Genomic DNA, 21,847 nt, shown 5'->3' with positions numbered 1-21,847 from the left:
ATTCTGAGACCCAGGTCAGGAAAGGGGTAACCATGTGAACAGGTAAACTGCTCAGGGCACAAAGTTTGGAGGGCCCCAGGAGGTGAAGGCCCCACTGAGGACAACAGTGTGTTACTCAGGAAGGTCTGGTTAATTCACAATAGGACTTTTGCAAAGAGTTCACAACTTTGTAAAAATTTTGAGGAAGACTGTATCTAGATATTCAGGTGGTCAAATCCTTTTATGAAGCAAAACCATCTTTTAAAAAATTACTCTGGTCTGTACAGGGAAAGCACAGGAGCAGTGAAGACCAAACTGGAAGCCAGATGTTGCCCGCGGTCCCTGCTCCCTCGGGTCAATCCTGACAAGCTTGTGAGTGTGTCGAGATGTGTCTTTTGCAATTCATAAGAGATAAGGAATTTCCCTGGAGCCATTTGTCTGTAGCCTTGGCTCTGGGAAGACAGTCATAGGCCAACAATGGGACCTTATTAGGGAAACAGACTGGCTGTAGGGGGAGGCTGGGGTGGGAGTGGCTGAGGGGGTCCATGAAGCTGAAGTGAGAAAAACATTCTCAGCTCTGGAGCTGGAACTAATCCTCGGGGCCCCTGGATGAAGCCCTTCCTATTACAGATGAGAAAACTGGATTCCAGAAAAACCCAGTGGCTGGCTGGGATCACAGGGCAAGTTAGTGGTAGAGCTAGGGCAAAAACCTACAGCTTCTGCCCCTTGTCCACACAGTGCCTCTCTTAAAAATAATCTCCAAAGAATGATGTACCACAGGGCAACTGCTGGTGCTGGATGTGAAGGGGGCTAAGTGGGCAGAGACACCCCCTGCCCGTGGCTCTGAGCCTTGCCTATAGCATGGCTGTGAGGCCTGTGGTGTGGACAGGAGGACCATGTGTCAGGCTGGTGGCATGGTTTGGGCAGGAGCACCCACTTCACTCAGACCCCCAGGCCAACAAAGTGGGGACATGAGGGAAGAAGTGACAGTATGCCTGCTGCCCCTGGAAGCAGGCCATGGTGGAGGTGGAAACTGCTGGCTACCTGTGGTATGGCCCTAGGGACCGGGAGGCTCAGTCACAAGGCACCAGATAGATGAGATGAGCTAAGGTTCCTTTCTATTTTTGGTCCCATGGGGGGCAGACACCGCTGCAGTAGCCCTGGAGTTACTGGGAAAATACACAGACCCCACCCACACTGAGGGCTGCCTGGCAGACACACTATCCACAGGAACTGGGGACACTGGAGGAGGAGGGTCCAGCTGCCAGGGAGAAATTGAGGTTAGGGGCAGCAGGGGTGCCAGCCTAAGGGGGCAGAGCAGGGGGCTGGAATAAGGGGAGGCCCTGCTTATAGCCTAGCAAGGCTCTCTGGTTTGGGGGATGGGCTGGGGAGGCGTCTGAGGGGAGGCCTGTCGCACTGGCTGAGGCCATAGACAGGAGAGCCCATTAGGACCTCCTGAAGGGCAGGGTATAGCCACCTCTGAGTCTTCCAAAGTCAAGAAAGTGTCAAGTAAGCTTCACTTTTTAGGGTCCTGCATTGCTAGGAAACTAGCTTGGGTGTGGGAAGGCTGGGGTCTCCTCAGGGAGGTGGGTAGGTGGGTAAATTTCTCCCCTTGAAGCAAGCAGTTGGAGGTGTAGATCTAGGCTCAACCAGCAGGTGGCACAGAGGCCTCACAGACAACTAACTCCAGCAGGTTCCCAGGACAAAAAGGACCTGGCTGGGGACCAGCTGGTCTTGCAGACCCTGACGATGCTCAGTGAACCCAGATACATCCACAAGCAAAGAAACATGAGCAACAGGGTCTTCTCTGTAAAGGTAACTACGGTCAGTGAGAACACAGGCAGGCATCCTCAAACCACGGCCCGTGGGCCACATGCAGCCCGCCTAGGACATTTATCCGGCCTGCCGGGTCTTTTTACCACCGCTGCCTGTCCTGCTTAGCAGCTGACTTGTCCCAGGGCCCGCAGTCTGGCCCTCCAATGGTCTGAGGGACAGTGAACTGGCCCCCTGTTTAAAAAGTTTGAGGACCCCTGGGCTTGAGGATGCAACTCAGACTGTTAAACTTTAGCAGTGGGATTAGTGATGTGATGACTGAGCCCAGAGTATGTGTACAGGGACGTGGGGTGCCGTGGGGGGCTCCAGGAAAGTTGGTTTGGAAGGCTTTGGTAACGGGTATTAGACTTCATATAAAGGATTTTTTTAAGAGATAAAGAACTGAGGTGGGAGATAGAAATGGAAACACCTAAGTGATCACCTACTAGGTGCCAGTTGCTCTAACCACGATCTCCCTCCTGGTCCTCTCTGCCTCTCTTCAAGGTGGGTACTGTGACCACCCCTGCATTACAGGTGGGGGAAACTGGGGGTCTGGGAGAACCAGCAATCTACCTTCAGTCTCACATCCCATGATGGAAAGTGGAAGATGTGGGTCTGCCTGGTGCAAACTCTGTATCCTGCCATGAGGGGGAGGCCAGGCTGTCACTCTTGCCAATCCAACGAGTCAGTCTAAATGGCACACGACTGATGGGCAGAGGCAGTGTGATCTCGTCAGAGCAACAAGATCCACTGTAGATGCCTCAAGGGACCAAATAGTGCTGGGTAACTTGGGTGGGTGGGGCAGCCACTCCAGCAGCCAACAATGTTGACCTCTCTCCTGATGTCTGATGTCTCATTGGCTGTCCTGGTGAAAAAAGCTATCACGGCTCGGCGCCTATAGCTCAACTGGCTAAGGCGCCAGCCACGTACACCTAAGGTGGCGGGTTCGAATCCCCAGCCCGGACCCACCAAACAACAATGACGGCTGCAACCAAAAAAAAAATAGCCGGGCGTTGTGGCGGGCGCCTGTGGTCCCAGCTACTTGGGAGGCAGAGGCAGGAGACTCGCTTGAGCCCAGGAGTTGGAGGTTGCTGTGAGCTGTAATGCCACGGTACTCTACCCAGGGGGACAGCTTGAGGCTCTGTCTCAAAAAAAAAAAAAGAAAAAAGCTATCACTAGATGGGCTGAGAAGGCTGTTCATAAAAAAGTTATTTGCAAGGAGAGTAAAAGGAATAGCAGCCAAAGAGATGAAGAGCTGGCCACTGAAGCTGAGCAGAGACAAATGCCTTCAATGAGAAAGCAGGAGCTGTTTCTTAGCAGAGGATGAGGCAGGGTAGCTGAGGCTGGGGTGGACAGTGAGAGTGGCTGAACTGCAGGCCAGGGGAAGTGGGGTAGGGAGCAGAGTAACTCAACACTGTCCTCCCCACCAGGGTCCCGCTCTGTTCCAGGTGGCCACGGGATGGGGGGCTGGTCAAGATGACAGAGGGGATGTAGAGAGCAGGCCACCAGGGAAAGGGAGTGAAGGGACAGAGGAATAGCAGTGTGCATGGTCCCCTTGGAGACCCGGCCCATGGCCACCAGTGGAGGAAGAGAATGAGGCTTCCTCGGGAGCTGTCCTCACCATGCCCACCATCTGTGTGGTCTCTTGGGGCCTCTGGCCAGGAGAGGCTGGTGGCTTCTCAATCTCTCAGTGACCCGTAAACCAGATACTCAGCACTAACTAGAAAGGGTTAGAGGATCTGACTTCCCCACCAGATCCACCCGCAATGGTTACACTGTCAACTTTAAACCCATTTCCGAGATGCCTCCAATGTTAGCCGAGTTTCATTCTGAGGCCATCAGTACCTGGGAAGCTTTGAAACACAGCTTGGAAGAATGAACTCAGGAAGAATCTTCAGAGCAGGGGGGCCAGGAAGATGGAGTCTGACCACAGCAGAAAGCAGGGCACGCCCAGCAGTGGGCAGGTGTCCAGATAAAGCCTAGAGCAGGTTTCCCCAGGGAGCCAGTGCGTGGTGCCAGACTGCAGGCAGACACAACCCTGCCACGCTGACTCAGGCATCCTGGGGAGACAGGGCCACACCCAGGTTTGGGGGAAAACTGCTGTTCTTTCCAGCTCAGTCTGCCCACTACCAATAAACGTGGGATTTGCATTCACTGCAGAATGTCTGAAAGAATAGCTCTTCTAGAGGGAGGGGAAAGACTGGGAACGCTTACTGGGGCAAAAAACACAGCTGCCCTCTCTACACCCCTGTCGCCTCCACCCAAGGACACCACAGCCCTGCCACTGCTGGCTGGTTAAAGCTCCCAGTTGCCCTAGAAAGGCCACAACTGGCAGAGGTGCCCAAGTTGCCAAGGTATGACGGTGGCAGGAACCAGGCAGGAACCAGCCAGGTGCTGGCTGAAAGGTGGTCCTGGCTACAACCCAGTGTCCCTTCAGCCCCTGGGAACTACCCCTCGCACTCACTGGCTACTTTCCTGAAGCCACACTCAAACTCTGAGATGAACGGAGGGATAGGCACTCCCTGGGCTCAGCCCTTCTCTGCAGAGGCTGCTGCAGGCAGTCCTGACAGTGTGTGCGCTGTCCCTGTCCTGACAAGACACGTGGCGATGTGAGGTATTCGGCAGCTGCTTCCTGGAATGGCCTCCCATCCCAGGTCCCTGCTGCACTACAGACTAGATCTAGACTTGAGGCCTGGAGGCAGGCAGGGCATGTTTGTCCCAGTGAGCCCTGCGAAAGAGACTTGTTATTGTCATAGACCAAAGGAACACCGGCCCCTTTTATTGATGGCATGCAAGTCATCACTGCAGTCCTGTTGTGTGAGTTTCTAAAGTTCCCTGCTTCTATCCCCAGAGCAGGAACCAGAGTGCTGGGAATATATCCCAGGCCTGTGGAGACTTGTATCATCTTCAATGCCATTTCTCCATGAAATCCACCTCCTTCACCTCACAGGGGAAAAGAGCACCTCAGCACAGATGTCACCGTGGGGCTTCTGAGGCACCCAGAGCCTGGGAGGGAGGGACACTCAGCAGGACCCCAGGGCTTTCCTAGAGCCACCCCCAGAGGAAGGGGACCTGCATCAGTCTCTGGGCACCCCTCAGGATCCTGGACACCCTAACCTTGCCTGCAGCAGAGGTCCAACCCTCCACCTCCCCCCAGTAGTGACAAGAGCAAACACCCGGGCCCTTTCTCTTCTCTGACCCCTTCTGGTTCCTTGCTTCACACCAGCTGGCACCTGGCAAGCCGGTAGGGACTGCAGAGTCGGGGAACCACCTCTCCCCACCCCTCCCTTTAATTTGCTATTCTGCTGACATGTAGGAATGTTTCAGACTTTCTGTAATCCTGCAGAGAGGGCTTTATAGGAGCAAGGAGACTTGGAGTTTATCTGAAACCACACAGGAAGGTTCCAACAGAATTAAGGACTAGAACACTGACTGGGGCATGCCGACTTCTACCCTAGCAGTTCATCTTTGAGAGCGACACCCTGTTTCTTCTGCGTGGCCTGATGTGCGCATGTGCACTCACCCATATGAAGGGATGCGATTTTATCAGGATGTGTGCTAATCTGAAAAGCAAGAGGTGAGGGAAAGCAAGGGGACTGCACAGTCAGGTGCTGAGGAAAAGGCTGATGCAAGGGCTGCCAGCCCCTGTCACCAAGTACACACATGGGTGCGCGTGCACACACAGGAAGGGACCTGCAGGGTGGCTGCCCTGTGGGTGTAGCTGTCCAGGCCAGGGCAAGGGTGCCTGGTGCACTGTCCCCCCAGCAGGAAGCCAACATGCACAAGTGAGGGGCTTTACACAAAGCAACACTGCGTGATCTATCCTACTGGCACCAACACTAGAACCAGAGCACACACAGGACCAGCAGGAGAGCCACTGCCACCTAGGCCTATCCCAGAGAGAGGGAGCAGCAGAAAGCGCCCCTTCCAGGACAGGCCTGAGGTTCTGTGAGGGGCAGTCCCAGGGCTTGGTGAGGAGCCTTCCAAAGCTGGGCTGGATTTTCCCGGCCTGTGTGGGCTCCGTCGTCCTCTCCTTGTCAAGGAGTGATTGGGTATTAGAGCCCCTCTGAGTTTCATGGGTCCTCATGAAAACTTAAGGGGCTCAGGAAGGAGAAGCAGCAGGAATTCTGTTTCCGTGAGGAATTTTGTTTCCTTGAGTCTGGTTCATGTGATTGACCATCTGGTTTCTTTCTGGTAGCGGGCACAGGCTAGTTTGCCCATCTGGTGGAGGGGCTGGCTCTCTGGAAAGGTCTCCAACGCAGACTCTCTCCTCCTTCCCCCAGAGACACACTCAGGTCCAAGCAGGTTTTATTCCCCCCACACCCATTGAGTTGGTGGGAGGCGGCTCTGATGCACATGTAATACATTCGCGTGGACGTACACGACACAGACAGTGATTGATGGTGGTTACCAAGGGGCGCCCGCACACCAGGATGCTGGCACATGCAGACACACAGGGACACACAGCAGAAGCAGGCGCAGGCGGGAGGCAGGGACAGCCCCAGCCATGTCTGCAGGCCATTCCAGTCCCCAGAGTTCTCTGTCCTTCCAGTGGGGGCTGTTGCTGGGGAAAATGGCCTGAGACACTCACAGTTCACCATAGACAGGGAAGGGAGGGCCCCAACACCACCATGGAGCTTCAGAGGGACCAAGAGGGACTCTTCAGCGAAAGCCTGGCAGTGCTCTCTGCTGGCCACAATGGGATGGTTGCAGCTCAGAATGGGAGGACTCTGGCCAGACTGGAGGCAGCAGAGGGAGGTGTGGGTGTGTGTGTGTATGTGTGTGTGTGTCTGTCTTACACTCAGAGAATGGAGAGGGTGGGAAGGGCTTAAATCTGGGCCTGTCAGGGATTCTGTATGTACATTTTCTTGGAGTACTGAAAATTTCCCCTTAGACTCCCAATCTTCCTAACCCTCACCTCCTGGAGGTTTTGGCAAGTTCACCTATGCACCTGGAGGGGTGGGGTACACAAAGGATCTATTGGTCCCTTGAGCCCCAGCATGGCATGCTGCAGGGGTGCATGCAGTGGTGAAGTCATGCAAGCCAAGTGCTGAATTGGTGTCTCCTTCCCTATGAGCTGCTCCCTAAACCTTGGGTACAGCCTCCCAGGTCCCTTCACAGGCCCTAACAGGGTCCTCAGGGCCTGCTCCAGGCACACACCCTATACCTCTGGCATCTGGCTTGTCTAGTCCCCCTCATCCCAGCCAGGCCTCTGAGACCACCCTCCTTTCCTGAAAGCTGGGGGGCTGGGCCCTATTACCCAGTGCCCTGGGAGTCTCTTTACTTCTGTGAGGCTCACTGACCTGCAGGCGTTTTGCCAGGGAAGTGGGAAGAGTAAGAGGGCTCTGCATAGGAGCACAGGACTGCTGGAAGGGTGGCTGTCCCTACTTCCCTGCTGAAAGTGCTTGGGGTCAGTGAGCAGATGGGATAGCCTCCTGGCATGTGTGTGCACTAGTGTGTGTGTACAAGTGGGTACACACGAGGGTATGAGTGTTTGTGCACCAGCACATATGTATGTGTGTTACCTGTGTATTAGCATGTGCATGAATATACTTGTGTATATGGGGGAGCACTGAAGTGAGCCCAGAGTTCCAAGGAGACTGGGACAAGGGACTGTGTACAAACATGATTCATCTCTGGATAAAGTTGTCTCCCTGATGTAGATGGTGATGTATTTATACAATAAAATTTATTAGACTAGATAAAACCAAACTAATAGAATCATGTCAGTTTCTTCTGGGTTGAAGGGAAGAGGGGAAGCATTCTAAGAATTAGAAAACCTAAGTAGTAAAGTAGAGGGGTGCAGAGGCGGGACAGAGTGTGGGGAGTGGGTTGCAGTCACCCTTGCCTTCTGCCCCGGCTAAGCCTAGTAGGGATGAGCTGGCTCTGGCAGCAGTGACTCCCAGGAACTAGACAAATGGGACAGGAAACTGACCGGGGACGTTCTCTCAGTGGCTGTGCGGTGAACTCGGGGAGCCTCCCCTGCTGTCTCGCCCTCCTCCTCTTGAGGCCTAAGGAAAACATAGCCTCTCTTTAAAAACAAGCACCTCTGAGACCAGTGCCTCCCTCCAAGGCCTGGCTTCCCCCCACACCCATAGGGACCCCGCAACAACTGTCTCCCTGTCTGGGTGGCCCTGACAGCCTGCAGGTGCTCAGCAAGGAGCTGCCCAGAGGCTTCCTAGGAAAGCCAAGGGAGATCTCCAGAAATGAGCTGGGTTTCACGCAAAATGGTCTGCAGGGCATGGGCTGGGCTGGGTGGTTCCCAAGGGGAGGCTTAACCCTGATTGTATTGCTCTCCACCCCCTTATCCCGCACCAGCCCTTGTGGGGGAACCTCCAGACATTCTGCACTTCTCTGACAAGCCACCCAGGTGTGAGATGCAGGCATGTCTTGTTCCAAAGTCAGGTTTCTGATGAAAAGCACCCGAACCCTGCCCCCTACATGGCACCTGGGACACACAGCTCCCACTCACCCAGTCTCCTCTGTGGGTCTCTCTGGGGTCTGGCGTTCTTTAAGCTCAAGCTAGGGGAGGAAGAGGCCAGGGATCAGGACAGGCACTGAGGAGCCACACCTGCACCCTAACACACCTGGCATTTGCTCGCCCTGGGGCCAGCCCTTCTGTCTTGTGTGTTCATTAGTCAGTACTTCCTGCCGCTTGTCTTTCTTCCCACCCTCCCTCTGGCCAAGCCTGTCACGCCATCCTAAGCCCCTAATAACCAGCCTAGAGCTCCTGACCTGAGCCCCCTTTCCAGTCCCCCTACTTACCGTGGTGGGCTTCTCCAGGGCAGCAAAGCGCTCTGCCCAGCTGGCTGTGGACTTCTCAAAAGCCTCATGCCTCTTGATGAGCTTCTCTACACTATCCACCGTGTGTCCAAAGTCCCTGCTGGCCAGGTAGGGCTCCTGGGCAATCAACCATGCTTCGGCCACGGATGCGTCTCTCGAGAACTGACACACCTCCAGCACTGCCACAGGGAACAAGCCACAGAACCCCCAAAAGGCCAGGACATTAGCAACACAGTCTGTACCCGCAGGGCCTGGGCGCAGCTCAGCAGATAGACATGGGAGCTAGTGGTCAGGCAGCTGGCCTTCGTGGCTGTCCCTAAACTGCATGGACACTCCATCCCCACATGGCTCCCCCAGCCTGTCTTGATCAATAATTGTCTTTTAAAAACACATTAATTTGGAAAAACTCTACTTTGAAAATAAAGGTAGTTCAGACACCTCTCTTTGAGAAACTGTCTTCTGGGCTCGGCGCCTATGGCTCAAGTGGCTAAGGCGCCAGCCACATACACCAGCCCAGGCCTGCCAAAAAACAACAATGACAGCTGCAATCAAAAAATAGGTGGGCATTATAGCAGGTGCCTGTGGTCCCAGCTACTTTGGAGGCTGAGGCAGGAGACTCGCTTAAGCCCAGGAGTTGGAGGTTGCTGTGAGCTGTGATCCCATAGCACTCTACCCAGGGGGACAGCTTGAGGCTCTGTCTCAAAAAAAAAAAAAAAAAAAAAAGAAGCTGTCTTCTCTTGGCTGTCTCACATAACAGTGGACAAGCAGCCATGGGGTCAGCCTGGGACTTCTGGGCTTACAGCTGTTCCTCGAGTGGGGGCTACTGTCACCTTCCCTCAGTGTCCAGCTGTAGGAGGACAGAGCTCTTTTTGTGTCAACACTCTGCAGAACAAACATCTGGGGTGTAGACTAGAGCCTCACCCTGACCCTTACCTAAGTCATAGCTCTGCAGGGAGACCAGCCTGGGCATGGGGGGAAAGGCAGGTGGGGCAGAGGCAGGCTGGGTGCGGGGGCATGCAGCTGGGTAGGGACAGGCTGCCTGTAGCATGTCTGCTTCGTCTTAGGTTTGGACCCCCAAGACCCCTGACTTTGCCTACAAGTGATGCTATGGGGGGGGTTTCTCTAGGCATTGGTGAAAATCCACCCCTTGTTGCTTCTCCCCCTTCCCCACCATCAGCAGGGCTCTGGCCACTGCCCCAGGGCCCATTTGCTAGACTGCACTCACACATGTGGAGCCGCTCCCTGCGGGCCTCCCACTTCTCATTCATCTCCTTCCTCCTGGACACAACTTGCTGCAGTTTCTCCCTGATCTGTGAGGATGAAAGCGAGAAAGGCTCAGGCTTTCTCTGCCTTCCCCTGTCTGAGGCAGTGCCCAAATGGATCCTGTGAAGAATGCCAGGTTTTGTCACACCACTCGGGCTTCAAGCCCTGGCCCTGTTCCTTGCCAGCTGTGTAGCCTTGGACAAGTGATTTAACCTCTGTCTGAGGCACATGTGCCTCACCTATGTATGACAGGGTCACTGACTCCAACGTGTGTGCACACGTGGGTATGAGGCAGGTCATGAGCCAGTGCTCCCCTCCTGAGCAGCCAGCCCCTTGTGGCAGGAGAGCGGCCTAGTTTGGCTGCAATCCTGGGCCTTCCCCTGAGCTCTGCAAGTGAAAGAAGCCTCTCAGAAAATCTGGAGCGCACAGGTCCACCCTCTAGCAGCCTGGCTGGCTGGCATGAGTGAGGACAGGGGTCACCTCAGCACCTCTCACCTCCTCTGAGGCCTGGTGCTGCCGCTGCAACAAGGACTCGCCAAGCTCCAGGCAGGCACTGAAGTTCTTGCTCCGGGTTTCAATCTCTGCATTGATGCCCTGGTGATACTTCATGAGCAGTTCCACTGAGGAGACATCCCTGGACCACAGGGAAAGGGCAGGAGAGGCAGTTTGGGACAAGGCCATTCTAGCCTGTCTCTGAGTCCCAAGCACATAGGCCACCTCTCTGCTACCTGCAGGAATATGACCTCATTCCTTCCTCTCTCTCTGGCCACCCGGGAAGTCCTCTATCAGCCTGGCCCCAGCAGCAACATTGATGCCCTGGTGTGCTCCTGGTCAATGGCTAGGACATGGGCAAGGGGTGCAGGAACCTCAAAAGAAGCCTGGGGACATGAGTCAGCAATGAAAAGGAAAGACGTGCTGATTCACACTATGACAAGCCTCATGGATGGACCTTGAAAACACTAAGTTGAAAGACCACATGTTGTATGATGCTATTTATATGAAACATCGGAATAGGTGAATCCAGAGAGACAGTAGAGTAGTGGTTGCTGGGAGCTGCAGGGGGAGGGAAATGAGGACGGTGACTGCTAAGGCACAGGTTTCTTTTGGGAGTGATGAAAATCTAAATGTACACTGTGGTGGTAGTCATGTAACCGTGAATATACTAAAAACCACTGGCTGATTACGGTAAAGATGTTAAAAATTAAAGTATGGGTGCCGGTGGCTCAAGGAGTAGGGCGCCGGCCCCATATGCCAGAGGTGGTGGGTTCAAACCCAGCCCTGGCCAAAAACTAAAGAAATAAAAATAAAAAAAAAATTAAAGTATACCCATCAGTACAGGCACCCTGGGGGCAGAGGGATGGAGATGGGCTGCTAAAACTGTGAAACTGACGCAAACTTGGGGGGAGAGCTCTCGGCCCACTCATTGCCGAGACACTCATTGCCGAGACACTCATTGCCCAGGTGTCTCTCCACCTCTTCCTGAGTTTGGGGGATGGTCCCCCACATCCCAGGGCTGGGAGAGGAGTGAACAGTCTTGGACCTGCCCGGTGTTGGCCATGTGAGTCCCTTACTCTCACTGACAGCAGTGGTCACCATCCCCAGTGGAAAACCTAAAAGATGTCTTCTTCCCCTCCTCAGGACTCTCCTTACTCTGAAATGGTCGGCTCTCCCAGTGGAAGCTGAGCTAGTCTATCTATGCCCAGATCCAGGCCCAGCCCCAGCCTCAGGCCTCACGGGCCACAGTGATTCCCAGGTACCCCATAGGCCAGGACCATCCCCATCTAGGCAGGAGCCCCAGTGCAGCACCCTGGCCTCCCCAACTCCTACCATAGCAGATGGTGGAGGTGCCCTGAGGATGCCCCTCACCTGGGCCTCTCCTGGGTCTCGATCTGTCGGATGATGCTCTCCATCCAGGAGAGGAGGTCACGGGCCATGCTGAAGAACCGGAATTTGTCCGCTGTGTCCACTAGCTGGGTGCGGCGCCCGGCACAGGCATCAAGCAGTGCCTGCCATGCGGCTGACACCTCCCTCTCCTTGTCCTGGATGGCTTCTGCCTTCTCCCCAGCATATGCCGTCTGCAGGCGTGTGGCCACATCCTGGAACTGCTGTACCTGTGGTCAGGCCAAAACAAACATTTTTCCTCAACATCTTGGGTGTCTGTCTCCTCAAGGCTGCTCCCTGCTGGAGGGCAGGAGCTTCAGCCAGTGAGTACTGTCGGGGAAAGCACCCTGCCTTGATATCTCTGCCCACCCAGGGCAGCCCTTACACTTTGTAAGGACTTGGGAGTGAGAGGGACTCTGCCCCTTTATCTCCTTAGAAGTGCAATAATTGAGTGCCTATGTGGCAGGTGCTGTTCTGAACACTCTCTATTAACTCTCTTCATCTTTACACCCCAGGAAAGAGCTACTGTCACCACCCTTGTTTCTGAGATGAGGAAGCTGAGTAACTGGCCCCAGGTCCCTCACACTAGTATAGGGTACAGCTGGCACCAGCATTGGGGTTCTCAGCCACTCCACATGCTTCCTTTCCTGGAAGGGACTGCACCAGGCCTGATTGAGGCCAGTGCCAGGGGCAATGAGCCCTCACTCCTGCAGCCTCCTGGGCTGCACCTGTCTTAGGGCCCCGACACCCCCAGCCCAGCAGCCACACACCAGGCCCCACTTCTACCTGGGGGCGGGGGACAGATCCCTAAGAAGTCCCCTTTTGGGTGAAACAGGAGTCTCACCTACCTTGGTGTTCTGTCCCCAAACTTCCGGGACTGGCCTAGGATGGCACCAGCCCACCTCTCCTACAACTCAAGGAGGCTGTGGGAACCCCTGGCAACTGGGGCTCCTTGATTTGTCCTTTTTTTTTTTTTGAGACAGAGCCTCAAGCTGTCCCCCCTGGTTGGGTTTCGTTGGCTTCCCGCTCACAGCAATCTCCAACTCCTGGGCTCAAGCGAGTCTCCTGCCTCAGCCTCCCAAGTAGTTGGGATTACAGGTGCCTGCCACAACCCCCGGCTATTTTTTGGTTGTAGCCGTCATTGTTGTTTGGCAGCCTGAGCTGGATTTGAACCCACCACCTTAGGTGTATGTGGCTGGCGCCTTAGCCACTTGAGCTACAGGCACTGAGCCTGATTTGTCCTTTTTAATCACACCAAGCTCTGGGGAACCCTAAAGTCTGAGCAGATCCTGGCATACTTTGGATTCAACGTAAAAAGGTTGAATTGCCTGGTGGCTAAGCACGTGGGCACTATAGCTAGGTTGCCACTGCCTGTGGGTTCCTGGGCAGCTTAGTGACCTCTGCAGCCCCCCTTACTCACTAGATAACAGGGACCATGTCAGTGCCTACCTGTGGGGACAGCTACAAGGGTCTAGTGATACATATATTGTTAGAACAGCGCCCACTGCTGGGCAAGTACTGTTTGTGTTGGCTGATAGTACTGCACAACCAGGGGGCATGGTGTGCTTTGGCTATGAGCTAGAGAGCTTCTGAATGCCTCCCTGCCCTGAGACTCTCTACAGAGGCAGAATCTCCTGGCACACATTTAGGGGTTTCCCCTCCTCTGGAAGCCAGGCAGAACCCAACACCGCCCCCCCCCCAGAAAGCTGCAGTCTGGAGCCCACTGGTGGCAGTGAGGGGCAGAGGCACCTGTACGCCCAGCAAGTGGAGCTCCCGCTCGAAGGCCGTGTGCACCCGGTGGAAGGACTCGGCCGTGCTGGCGTCCAGGCCCACGTCCTCAGGCAGCTCACGGTGCTTCTCGTCAATGAGGCCCAGGATCTCGGCACCAGTATAGAAGTAGCGGTGCCGGTCATAGGAAGCGGCCAGCAGCTGCATGCGTGTGTCGATGAGCTCCAGTAGGTCCGCCCACATCTCATTCAGCCCATCCTTCCACTCGGCAAGCGTGGCTGCCTCATCATGGCCCGCATCAATGAGCCGCTCAATGACGGCATTCACGTTGTCCACCCGCTCCTGCCCAATTGCCCCTGTCTCCCGGGCAAAGTCCCGGAACTTGTCCCGGAGCAGCTGGACACAGGGCAGAGAGAAATGCAGTTATCAGGGCGCAGGGGCAGGTGGACATCACCAGCTTCACCTCCGACTCTCCCAGGTGGCAACTATACGTTCCCCAGACAGGCCCAAGTCCTCTGGTCACATTTAACACTGGGGTGACCACGTCTTATGGCACTGCAACTGGCAGGGTGCCACGTGTGTCTGGAGTGGTGCGACCCCACCTACTGCACTGAGGAAGACAAAGCCAGCGGGAGCTATAACTACTCACAGTGACATGGTCAAAGTCTTGCCCCAGTTCTGGGGAAGAGGCCACTAGCTCCTTCTCCAAAATCCACTGCTCCAAGTCGTCGACCTCCCTCTTCACCTGGAACTGGTGGTACTTGTTCTCCAGCTTCCTCTTACGCTCTTCTGCCCTGTCCTTCAGCCCCGCATACTGCTTGTCCACTTGCCCCTGAAGTCTGATTATCTGCTCCCTGGAATCCAATCCAAGAACATCCTCAGAGACACCAACCAAATACCCAGAGCAGTGGCTCAGAGGAGCTCACCTGCTGTTTCCCTGCCCCCCACAGGGACAGGAGGGGAGTGAAGTGAGGACAATGACAGGGTCTTTGTTAGGAGGGGGTGAGGGAGCTGGGGAAATAAGGAGGTACCTCCAAGACCATGATGCCTTGAAGGATGACAGAGTAGTGTTCTGGAGGGGTGCCTCTCACAGCGCCCCTCACTCTGGGGAGCTCATGGACACAAGGGCAAAGTACTATCTGAGTCAGCTCCAGCGGCTGGGGCCCTGCTTAGCTCCTCTGGGAGGACAGGATGTACCACAGGCTCAGACTCAGGGGCCCCTAGCTGCCTATAGGCGGCTGAGGAAAAGGCCACACTGTGGGGTCTAGCCCAGTACATCCCCATTTATGCAGAACCCACACACTGCACAGCGCAGACAGGTAGGGGTTCTGCCTTTGCTCCCATAGAATAGTCCTGCTGGGACACTGAGGTCCTGAATTACTTTCTGGACCTTAAAAAGGAAAGCAGAAGTGGTCTTCGGTTTCTCTTAGCATATACTAACTCTGAAAGAACAGAGCTCTCAGTTTTCCAAGAGGGTACTTTTGCTATTTCGTTCTCTGCTCCTGTTGCAAACCAGGACTTAGCTGGTCTAGTTCAAAGTTACTCACACAAAAGAAGGCATAACCTGGAATCAGGCCCATCAACAGTCCCTAGTTTGGGGGAAACTGCTCCCATTTTCACCTCTTAGACCTGCTGGGACACTGGCTGGTGGGCCTGGTCATTTGTGCCCATGCCCTGGCCAGATGGCCCTAGGAGGCGTACGCACCCCTCGGGGTGACCGGCAGCCAGCAGGACCTGAGCACGACTGGCCAGCTGCTTCATGCTCCTCCCATACTCCTCCACTGCGCGCTGCTGCCGCAGGTGCCGCTTCAGCATCACGATGGCACCCTCTTCATCCTGGAGGCAGCAGCCATGTCAATGTCAGGGCTCAGCTGGGCCATATTCCCTCCCTTAGCAAGTTATAGCCCAGCTCCCAGAGGTGCCTGGGCAGGACAGCCACACATGTTCCTTCCCATGTTCTCAGTTTCCAGCATCATCCGACCCTCCTGATTCTTCCCCTACAATTACTCTTCCTTTCAGGGCTGCCTCCAATCTCTGTCCCCACGAAAGCATCCTGTCTCTGCGGTTTTGAGAGCCCCTCAGCTCATCTCTCACCCCTCTCCCCCATGGATGTTCCCCAGTACAATACCCATTACAAGAAACGCGGAGCACTCTTGTCGGGCAAACTTCAGCAGGCTGAGGGTCCCCCACTGCAGCCTGTGCACCTGAGGGGTGAGCCTGAGAGAGGCTGTGGGCTCCTGTGCTGCTGCCCACCCCAGCCCTCCCTCTCCACCTCGGCCTGTCCCAGCAGACCTCAGGGGTTTCATCAATGAAGTAGAGCTCCTGCTCCCCAATCCAGGCCTCAGCCTCGCCTGCGTCCAGGTAGTACTGCTGGGCCTCGTTGGCATCCCGTAGGCGCTGCAGCCGCCCGGCCGCTGCCTCCCGCAGCCTGTCCCATGAGTTCTGCAGGCACCCAAGGCGCTCCTCCAGGTCCCGGCAGTCAATCTCCGCCGCTTGCACCAGCTGCTGCCCTCTCTGCAGTACATCTTCTACCCGCGGCGTGTGGCCTAGGATCTCATTCTGCAGGGTCTGTGGCCAGAAGGAGGGGCTCAGGCAGGGCCTTCCCACTGTGGTAGGGGTGTGGGTCTGACACCCTCGGCCCCTCTCACCCTTCCACTGACCACTTGCCATGTGCCATCCTTTACCACTCAGTGGTCAGGTGATGTGAACATGTGGAAGCCGGCACATACCAGTGCTGGGCTGCAGAGCTGCGGTTTGAGCCCAGGCTGGTACCCCTTCCTTTCTGGGCTCCTCAGAGCTTCATTTCTTTTTCTTTTTTTGAGACGGGGCCTCAAGCTATCCCCCTGGGTAGAGTGCCATGGCATCACAGCTCATAGCAACCTCCAACTCCTGGGCTCAAGCGAGTCTCCTGCCTCAGCCTCCCAAGTAGCTGGGACCACAGACGCCCGCCACAACGCCCGGCCATTTTTTAGTTGCAGCCATCATTGTTGTTTGGCGGGCCCGGGCTGGGGATTCGAACTCGCCACCTTAGGTGTACATGGCTGGCGCCTTAGCGGCTTGAGCCACAGGCACCGAGCCAGAGCTTCATTTCTTAGGAGTGTGTGTTAGAGGGAAGGAAATGGCCTTTTTGATATTTTAGCAGCTTTTATTTTTTGCAGTTTTTGGCTGGAGCCGGTGCCTTACTCCTTTGAGCCACAGGCACCACACCTATTTTAGCAGCTTTTGCTCCATATAAAAGAAGAGTTGAGGCTGTGCATGTGCTATAATCCTAGCAGTTTGGGAAGCCAAGGCAGATGGCTTGCTTGAGCTCAGGAGTTCTTGCCTGAGCAAGAGCAAGACCCCATCTCTACTAAATTAGTTGGATGTTGTAGCAGGTGCCTACAGTCCAGGCTCCCTGGGAGGAGGCGGCAAGAGGATAGCTTGGGCCCGAGAGTTTGAGGTTGCTGTGAGCTATGATGCTACAGCACTCTACCCAGTGCTGAGTGAGACTCTGTCTCCAAATAAATAAATAAATAAAGAGTTGACAACTGCCTCTTGTTCAACCTCAGGTTTTAGTTTTCTTAACTTCTATTCTCATATCTTTTGTGAGGTGTGTTTTGTTTCTTGTTTAAGCCTTTGGTCACCAAAGTGGACTTTTCCTCCCATTCTGGTGACTGGGTCACCTTTCTCTTCAGGAGGTCCTGATGCATGTGTTATTTACTTTTTGGAAGGTAGGGGCAGGTGCAGTCCACATGGGTGATGCATGACTGCCAGTGTTTAAAATAGCCATATCTGTAGTCACTGAAACTAATGAAGTGCATTTTTACACTTTATGCTCAGATCTCAATTTTGACTATTTCTGTGGTCTCTGCAATTGCTTTAAAAAGCAAACAAACAAACAAACATATTTTCAAGCCTCTACTTTCCCAAGATCTGCACAGTACCCTAATTTAAGCAATTAGTTTCTAGTTTCCTGTGAGGGATGCTTACTTATGACATCTTCTTCCCTGTCTTCATGCATTTAATGAATATTTATTAAGTTTTTCCTAAGTACCAGACCCTGTCCTAGGTAGCAGAGAAAGATAAACAAAACGCCTATACTCACAAAGCTTACAATCTAGGTGTGGCACCCGTAGCACAGTGACTACAGTGCCAGCCACATACATCAAGGGTGGCAGGTTTGAACTCGGCCTGGGACAGCTAAACAACTGCAACAAAAAAATAGCCAGATGTTGTGGTGGGTGCCTGTAGTCCCAGCTACTTGGAAGGCTGAGGCAAGAGAATCACTTAAGTCCAAGAGTCTGAAGTTGCTTTGAGCTGTGATGCCATGGTGCTCTACTGAGGGCTACAGAGTGAGACTCTGTCTAAAAAAAAAAAAAAATTTCCCTAAGAGGTTGGGCTCAGTAGCACATGCCTGTAATCCTAGCAGTCTGGGAAGCCCAGGCAGGAGGATCCCTTGAGCTCAGGAGTTTGAGAACAGCCTAAGCAAGAACGAGATTTCTAGCTTTACTAAAAATAGAAAAACTAGGCAGGTGTGGTGTCACCCATGTTTCCAGCTACTCAGGAGGCTGAGGCAGGAGGATTGCTTGAACCCAGGAGTTTGAGGTTGCTGTCAGTGAGGGCGATGCCATGGCACTCTAGCCCAGACAACAGAGTGGGGCTCCGTCTCAAAAATAAATACATACATACATACAAACAAAATGCTTTCTAGGTGATTTTATTTATTTATTTTTTTGAGGTAGAGTCTCACTATGTCACCCTGGGTAGAGTGCTGTGGCGTCACAGCTCACAGCAACCTCAAACTCTAAGGCTCAAGTGATTCTCTTGCCTCAGCCTCCCAAGTAGTTGGAACTACAGGCACCCACCACAACGCCCAGCCATTCTTTGGCTGCAGCTGTCATTGTTGTTTAGCAGGCCTGGGCCGGGCTCAAAACTGTTCTAGCCTCAGTGTATGTGGCTGGCACCCTACTCACTGAGCTATAGGTGCTGAGCCTCTCTAGGTGATTTGAATGTGCAGCTGGGGGTAAGAGCCGCTCAGGCAGGACCTCGCAGGTTTGCTGTACTTGACTGGTTAGTGAGGTCCCTGGGCAGCATCCGCATCACCTGGGCTCTTATTAGACACACGTCCCCAGAGTGTGATTCAGTGGATGGGGGGTGGCGCCTGGTCAATTGTGTTTTAACATGCCCTCTGGCTGAATGCACACTGAAGTTTGAGAACCACTGCAATGGAGGATTTTAAGTGAGGAAATGACAAAATTGTATTCATGCTTTAGCCAGGTGAGCCTAAAATAGTATCTACTAGGGCAGTCGCATTCTCCCCAGAGGCTGCCTTTCCCTTCTTGTTTGGGGGAACCTCACCCATATTTTCTTGTCCTTTTCCTAAAATAGCAACTGGCAGGCAGGGGAGTTGAAAACCTTTGAACAATGCCACTCATTGAGGGTGGACAAAATCAAAAGTCTTCAGTGTTGGACAGACTAGAGTCGGCTCATTTTATAACAGAAGAAAATGAGACCCCAAGGATGCTATCTCCTGCCAGCCTTTCCCCTTGACTGAGGCGTGGCATTAACTGAGCCTGGGTCTCTGTCATCTTCCAGCCCAGCTCTCTGGATGTGGCTGCTGCAGTCTCTGTGACTAGATCATGTTAGCTGGAAGCAAAGTGCCCAAAGAAGCGTTGAAGAAACCTCTCTGAATATAATTAAGGCCTGGGCACTGGTGCTGGGCTCAGACAGTGCTGCGAGCAGATGCCAGCTGCTGACATCTTGGGGAAGGGTATGCTGTGTGCCGTAATCGTCCTTCCTCAGGCAGCTACTATACTGATGGGAGCACCCAGGACACACTGCTTTTCTCTGGAGCCTAAATTCCCAGGCTCTCTTTGCTGGCCCAGAGAGCAGACCAGGAAGGGGGAGGGATTTTCTGTCCAGGAGAAGGGTCTTTAGCCAGCCTCCCCCCACCTCCTCCGCCAACCCTCGCCAGGCAGGAAGCCACTGCAACTCCACACAGCTGGCTCCCTCGAACAATTTAGGCTCCCGCTGTAGCCCAGACACAAGAGGAAATGTATGGCCTCTGATCATGCCCAGTTCCCAGTTAGGCCTAAGAGAGAGCCAGTAGATGGCTATTTGCTCCAAGGGCTCAGAGTCCAAGTATAGTGGCTTTCTAATGGGGCATGAGCCACCATTAGTATCCTCTCATGTCCAGAGAAATGGGGCGTATTTACCCTGAGGACCCCCCCACAACATAAGCTCAGCCCTGAACACACAGGGTGGTGTTGTGAGGGGAAACCAGCCTCCTCCTAGGGAAGCCACTGAACGTAGAACTATGCAAACATGTTAAACCCCAGGCCAGGCCTCTGGGACCTCACAGGAGTCTTCCCCTGTGATCCTCCCAGAATTCTCTCTGCAACCACCAAGGCCTGTTCTTCCTGCTGTGAGATGACAGATATGGTTTGGGGACCCCAAAGCTACCAGTATGAGCAAGAACCTGCTGGCTGTCAGCAAGTCTGTGCTGGTCCCTCCCCCACCCCCCACCTGGGCGCCGGACGGGGGTAGGGAGGGTAGGGGCTGGAGGTGAGGCAGGACTCACCTGGTTCTTCTTCATGAATAGCTGCACAGCTTGCAGATTAGCACCGTAGTCAGCTGACTGAGCCAGGGGCAACCTCTCCTCCACCCAGAGCTGCAGAGATGAGATGGCAGGGGACAGCTGATGACAATCACGACCACCCTTTCCTGTGTCCTAACCAATGTCTCCCTGCTTCCTCCCAACACCCATCAAGATTTTGCCCCCATTTTACGGATGGAGATATTTGGAACTGAGGTTGAAAATAACTTGCTCCTGGTCACCCAGTGGGAAAGTAACATAGCTGGATCTGAACCCAAATCTGTGGGACCCCAAGGTTCACATTCTGTACCATCAATACCAGCAGTGAACATTCGGAAAGTGCTAACTTGCTGTTCCCATTTAATATAATCCTCATCCCAATAACCCTAAGAGATTGGGGGTGTGTGTGAGATAACCAGTCATCTGCTGCCAAGAATTGCTCTGGGCAGCAGCCAGCTACCCTGATGGCAGCTGGTGGCACAGCCCTGGGGGTGGGGAGAGGCTGCAGCCCACGCACCGTCTCATCCTCTAAGTCCCGGCTGATCTGCAGCTTGGCTCTGGACGATTCCAGCTGCTTTTTCCTCCTCCCCAGGGGTTCTAGGAGGTCCAGGAACCGCTTCTCGATGCTCAAGTCTGTGTCTCCTGCCTCCTCTTCTACCGAGGGCACCTGGGCAAGCAGCTCACCCAGCTCCTCCTTCCGCACATTCACTTGGTCTTCCACTCGCTGAGACACAGGACGGGGTCAGCACCAGCCCTGCCACCTAGGCAGCCCCTCCCCCCTCTTCATTTTCACATGTCCCACTATCCTCTAAGGTCCAGTTTGAGCACAGCCTCCTCCAGGAAGTCTCCCTGGATGCTCCCACCCACCCTTCCCTCCTCAGAGAACCCATCCCATCTCTCTCCTGCAACCTTTCAGACCCCTGTCCTTCCCACTGCAAAAGGGCTAGGAGACAGATGAAGCAGGAGACATTTTTGTATGACAAAAGCAAGTCCAGCTAAGAGGAACAGGAGGAGTATTTACTTTAAGGTCTCAGATTTGCTCCCACGACCCCTTCTCTGCTAACACTCCGATCTACAACCCGTTCACATGCCTTCAGTTTAGCCAACATGCGATTGACACTGGTCAGGTCCTTGCCCGGGTCGTCTGACCGCAGCTGTTCCTCCATGGCGCTGATCCACTTGTTGAGGTCGGCGTGTGTCTGCAAGCGTAGGTCAGAGCTCCTGGCAGCCGAGAGGTGCCGGGCTGTCTCCTTTGTGGTGGCCTGCAGCTCGTCCCAGAGCCGGTGCAGGGCGTCCAGCCTCTGGGACACCAGGGAGGCATACTGGGGCTTCTCCTCCATCAGCTGCTTTCCTTCCTGCAGGGAGGAAGGAAAGCTCACCCTCAGACACTTTGGAGATGCCCTGATCCTGGAGGTCACAAGGGGCTACTAAAAGGAGGTCAGAAAGGCATAGAGCATGGCTGAGGCTCAACTAAGACCTGTCTGTAGCCCCAGAGCTATCTGTGGGGGGAGGCAGGCAGGGAGAGCAGCGCTGGGGGCAAATGACTCATGGAGCCTGCATCGTGGGGAGCTGCAGACCAGGGTCCAGTGGAGCTAAACCAAGATTCCCGACCCACTCAGAAGCAGCCAGCATGGTAACCTGCCTGTGTTCCAGAGGTTGTGGGCTAGCCTTCAGTGACAAAGTACCTTAGAAGCACCAAGTACCTAGTATTTCTTCACTGATGAAGAAACTGAGGCACAAGGAGGTTTAGGAGTCAGTCTGGCTGCAGAGGCCGTACCTACAACCACACTGCAGCCTCGTGTGGCTCCTGGGCCTATTTCTTTGTGG

The 21,847-nt window shown here is 54.3% G+C and overlaps 1 protein-coding gene across 1 annotated transcript in view; it reads right to left on the bottom strand.

The window, feature by feature from the left end:
• The window catches only part of SPTB (spectrin beta, erythrocytic), a 71,213-nt gene that overhangs the window by 8,110 nt on the left and 41,256 nt on the right, over nt 1-21,847 (bottom strand). The window contains exons 19-31 of the mRNA XM_003797394.3: nt 21,112-21,375; nt 20,538-20,744; nt 20,006-20,095; nt 15,739-16,014; nt 15,152-15,282; nt 14,096-14,300; nt 13,468-13,842; nt 11,704-11,948; nt 10,333-10,471; nt 9,800-9,884; nt 8,557-8,753; nt 8,264-8,313; nt 7,727-7,802 (exon numbers count right to left, since the gene is read on the bottom strand). Of these exons, the coding sequence (XP_003797442.1) occupies nt 7,727-7,802; nt 8,264-8,313; nt 8,557-8,753; nt 9,800-9,884; nt 10,333-10,471; nt 11,704-11,948; nt 13,468-13,842; nt 14,096-14,300; nt 15,152-15,282; nt 15,739-16,014; nt 20,006-20,095; nt 20,538-20,744; nt 21,112-21,375 (2,340 nt within the window). The remainder of the gene's footprint in view (nt 1-7,726; nt 7,803-8,263; nt 8,314-8,556; nt 8,754-9,799; nt 9,885-10,332; nt 10,472-11,703; nt 11,949-13,467; nt 13,843-14,095; nt 14,301-15,151; nt 15,283-15,738; nt 16,015-20,005; nt 20,096-20,537; nt 20,745-21,111; nt 21,376-21,847) is intronic.

This window comes from Otolemur garnettii, unplaced genomic scaffold, assembly GCF_000181295.1.
Source record: "Otolemur garnettii isolate 467f Iridium unplaced genomic scaffold, OtoGar3 scaffold00115, whole genome shotgun sequence".
In the NCBI taxonomy this organism is placed as follows: domain Eukaryota; kingdom Metazoa; phylum Chordata; class Mammalia; order Primates; family Galagidae; genus Otolemur; species Otolemur garnettii.
This window is presented reverse-complemented; position numbering and strand designations above follow the sequence as displayed.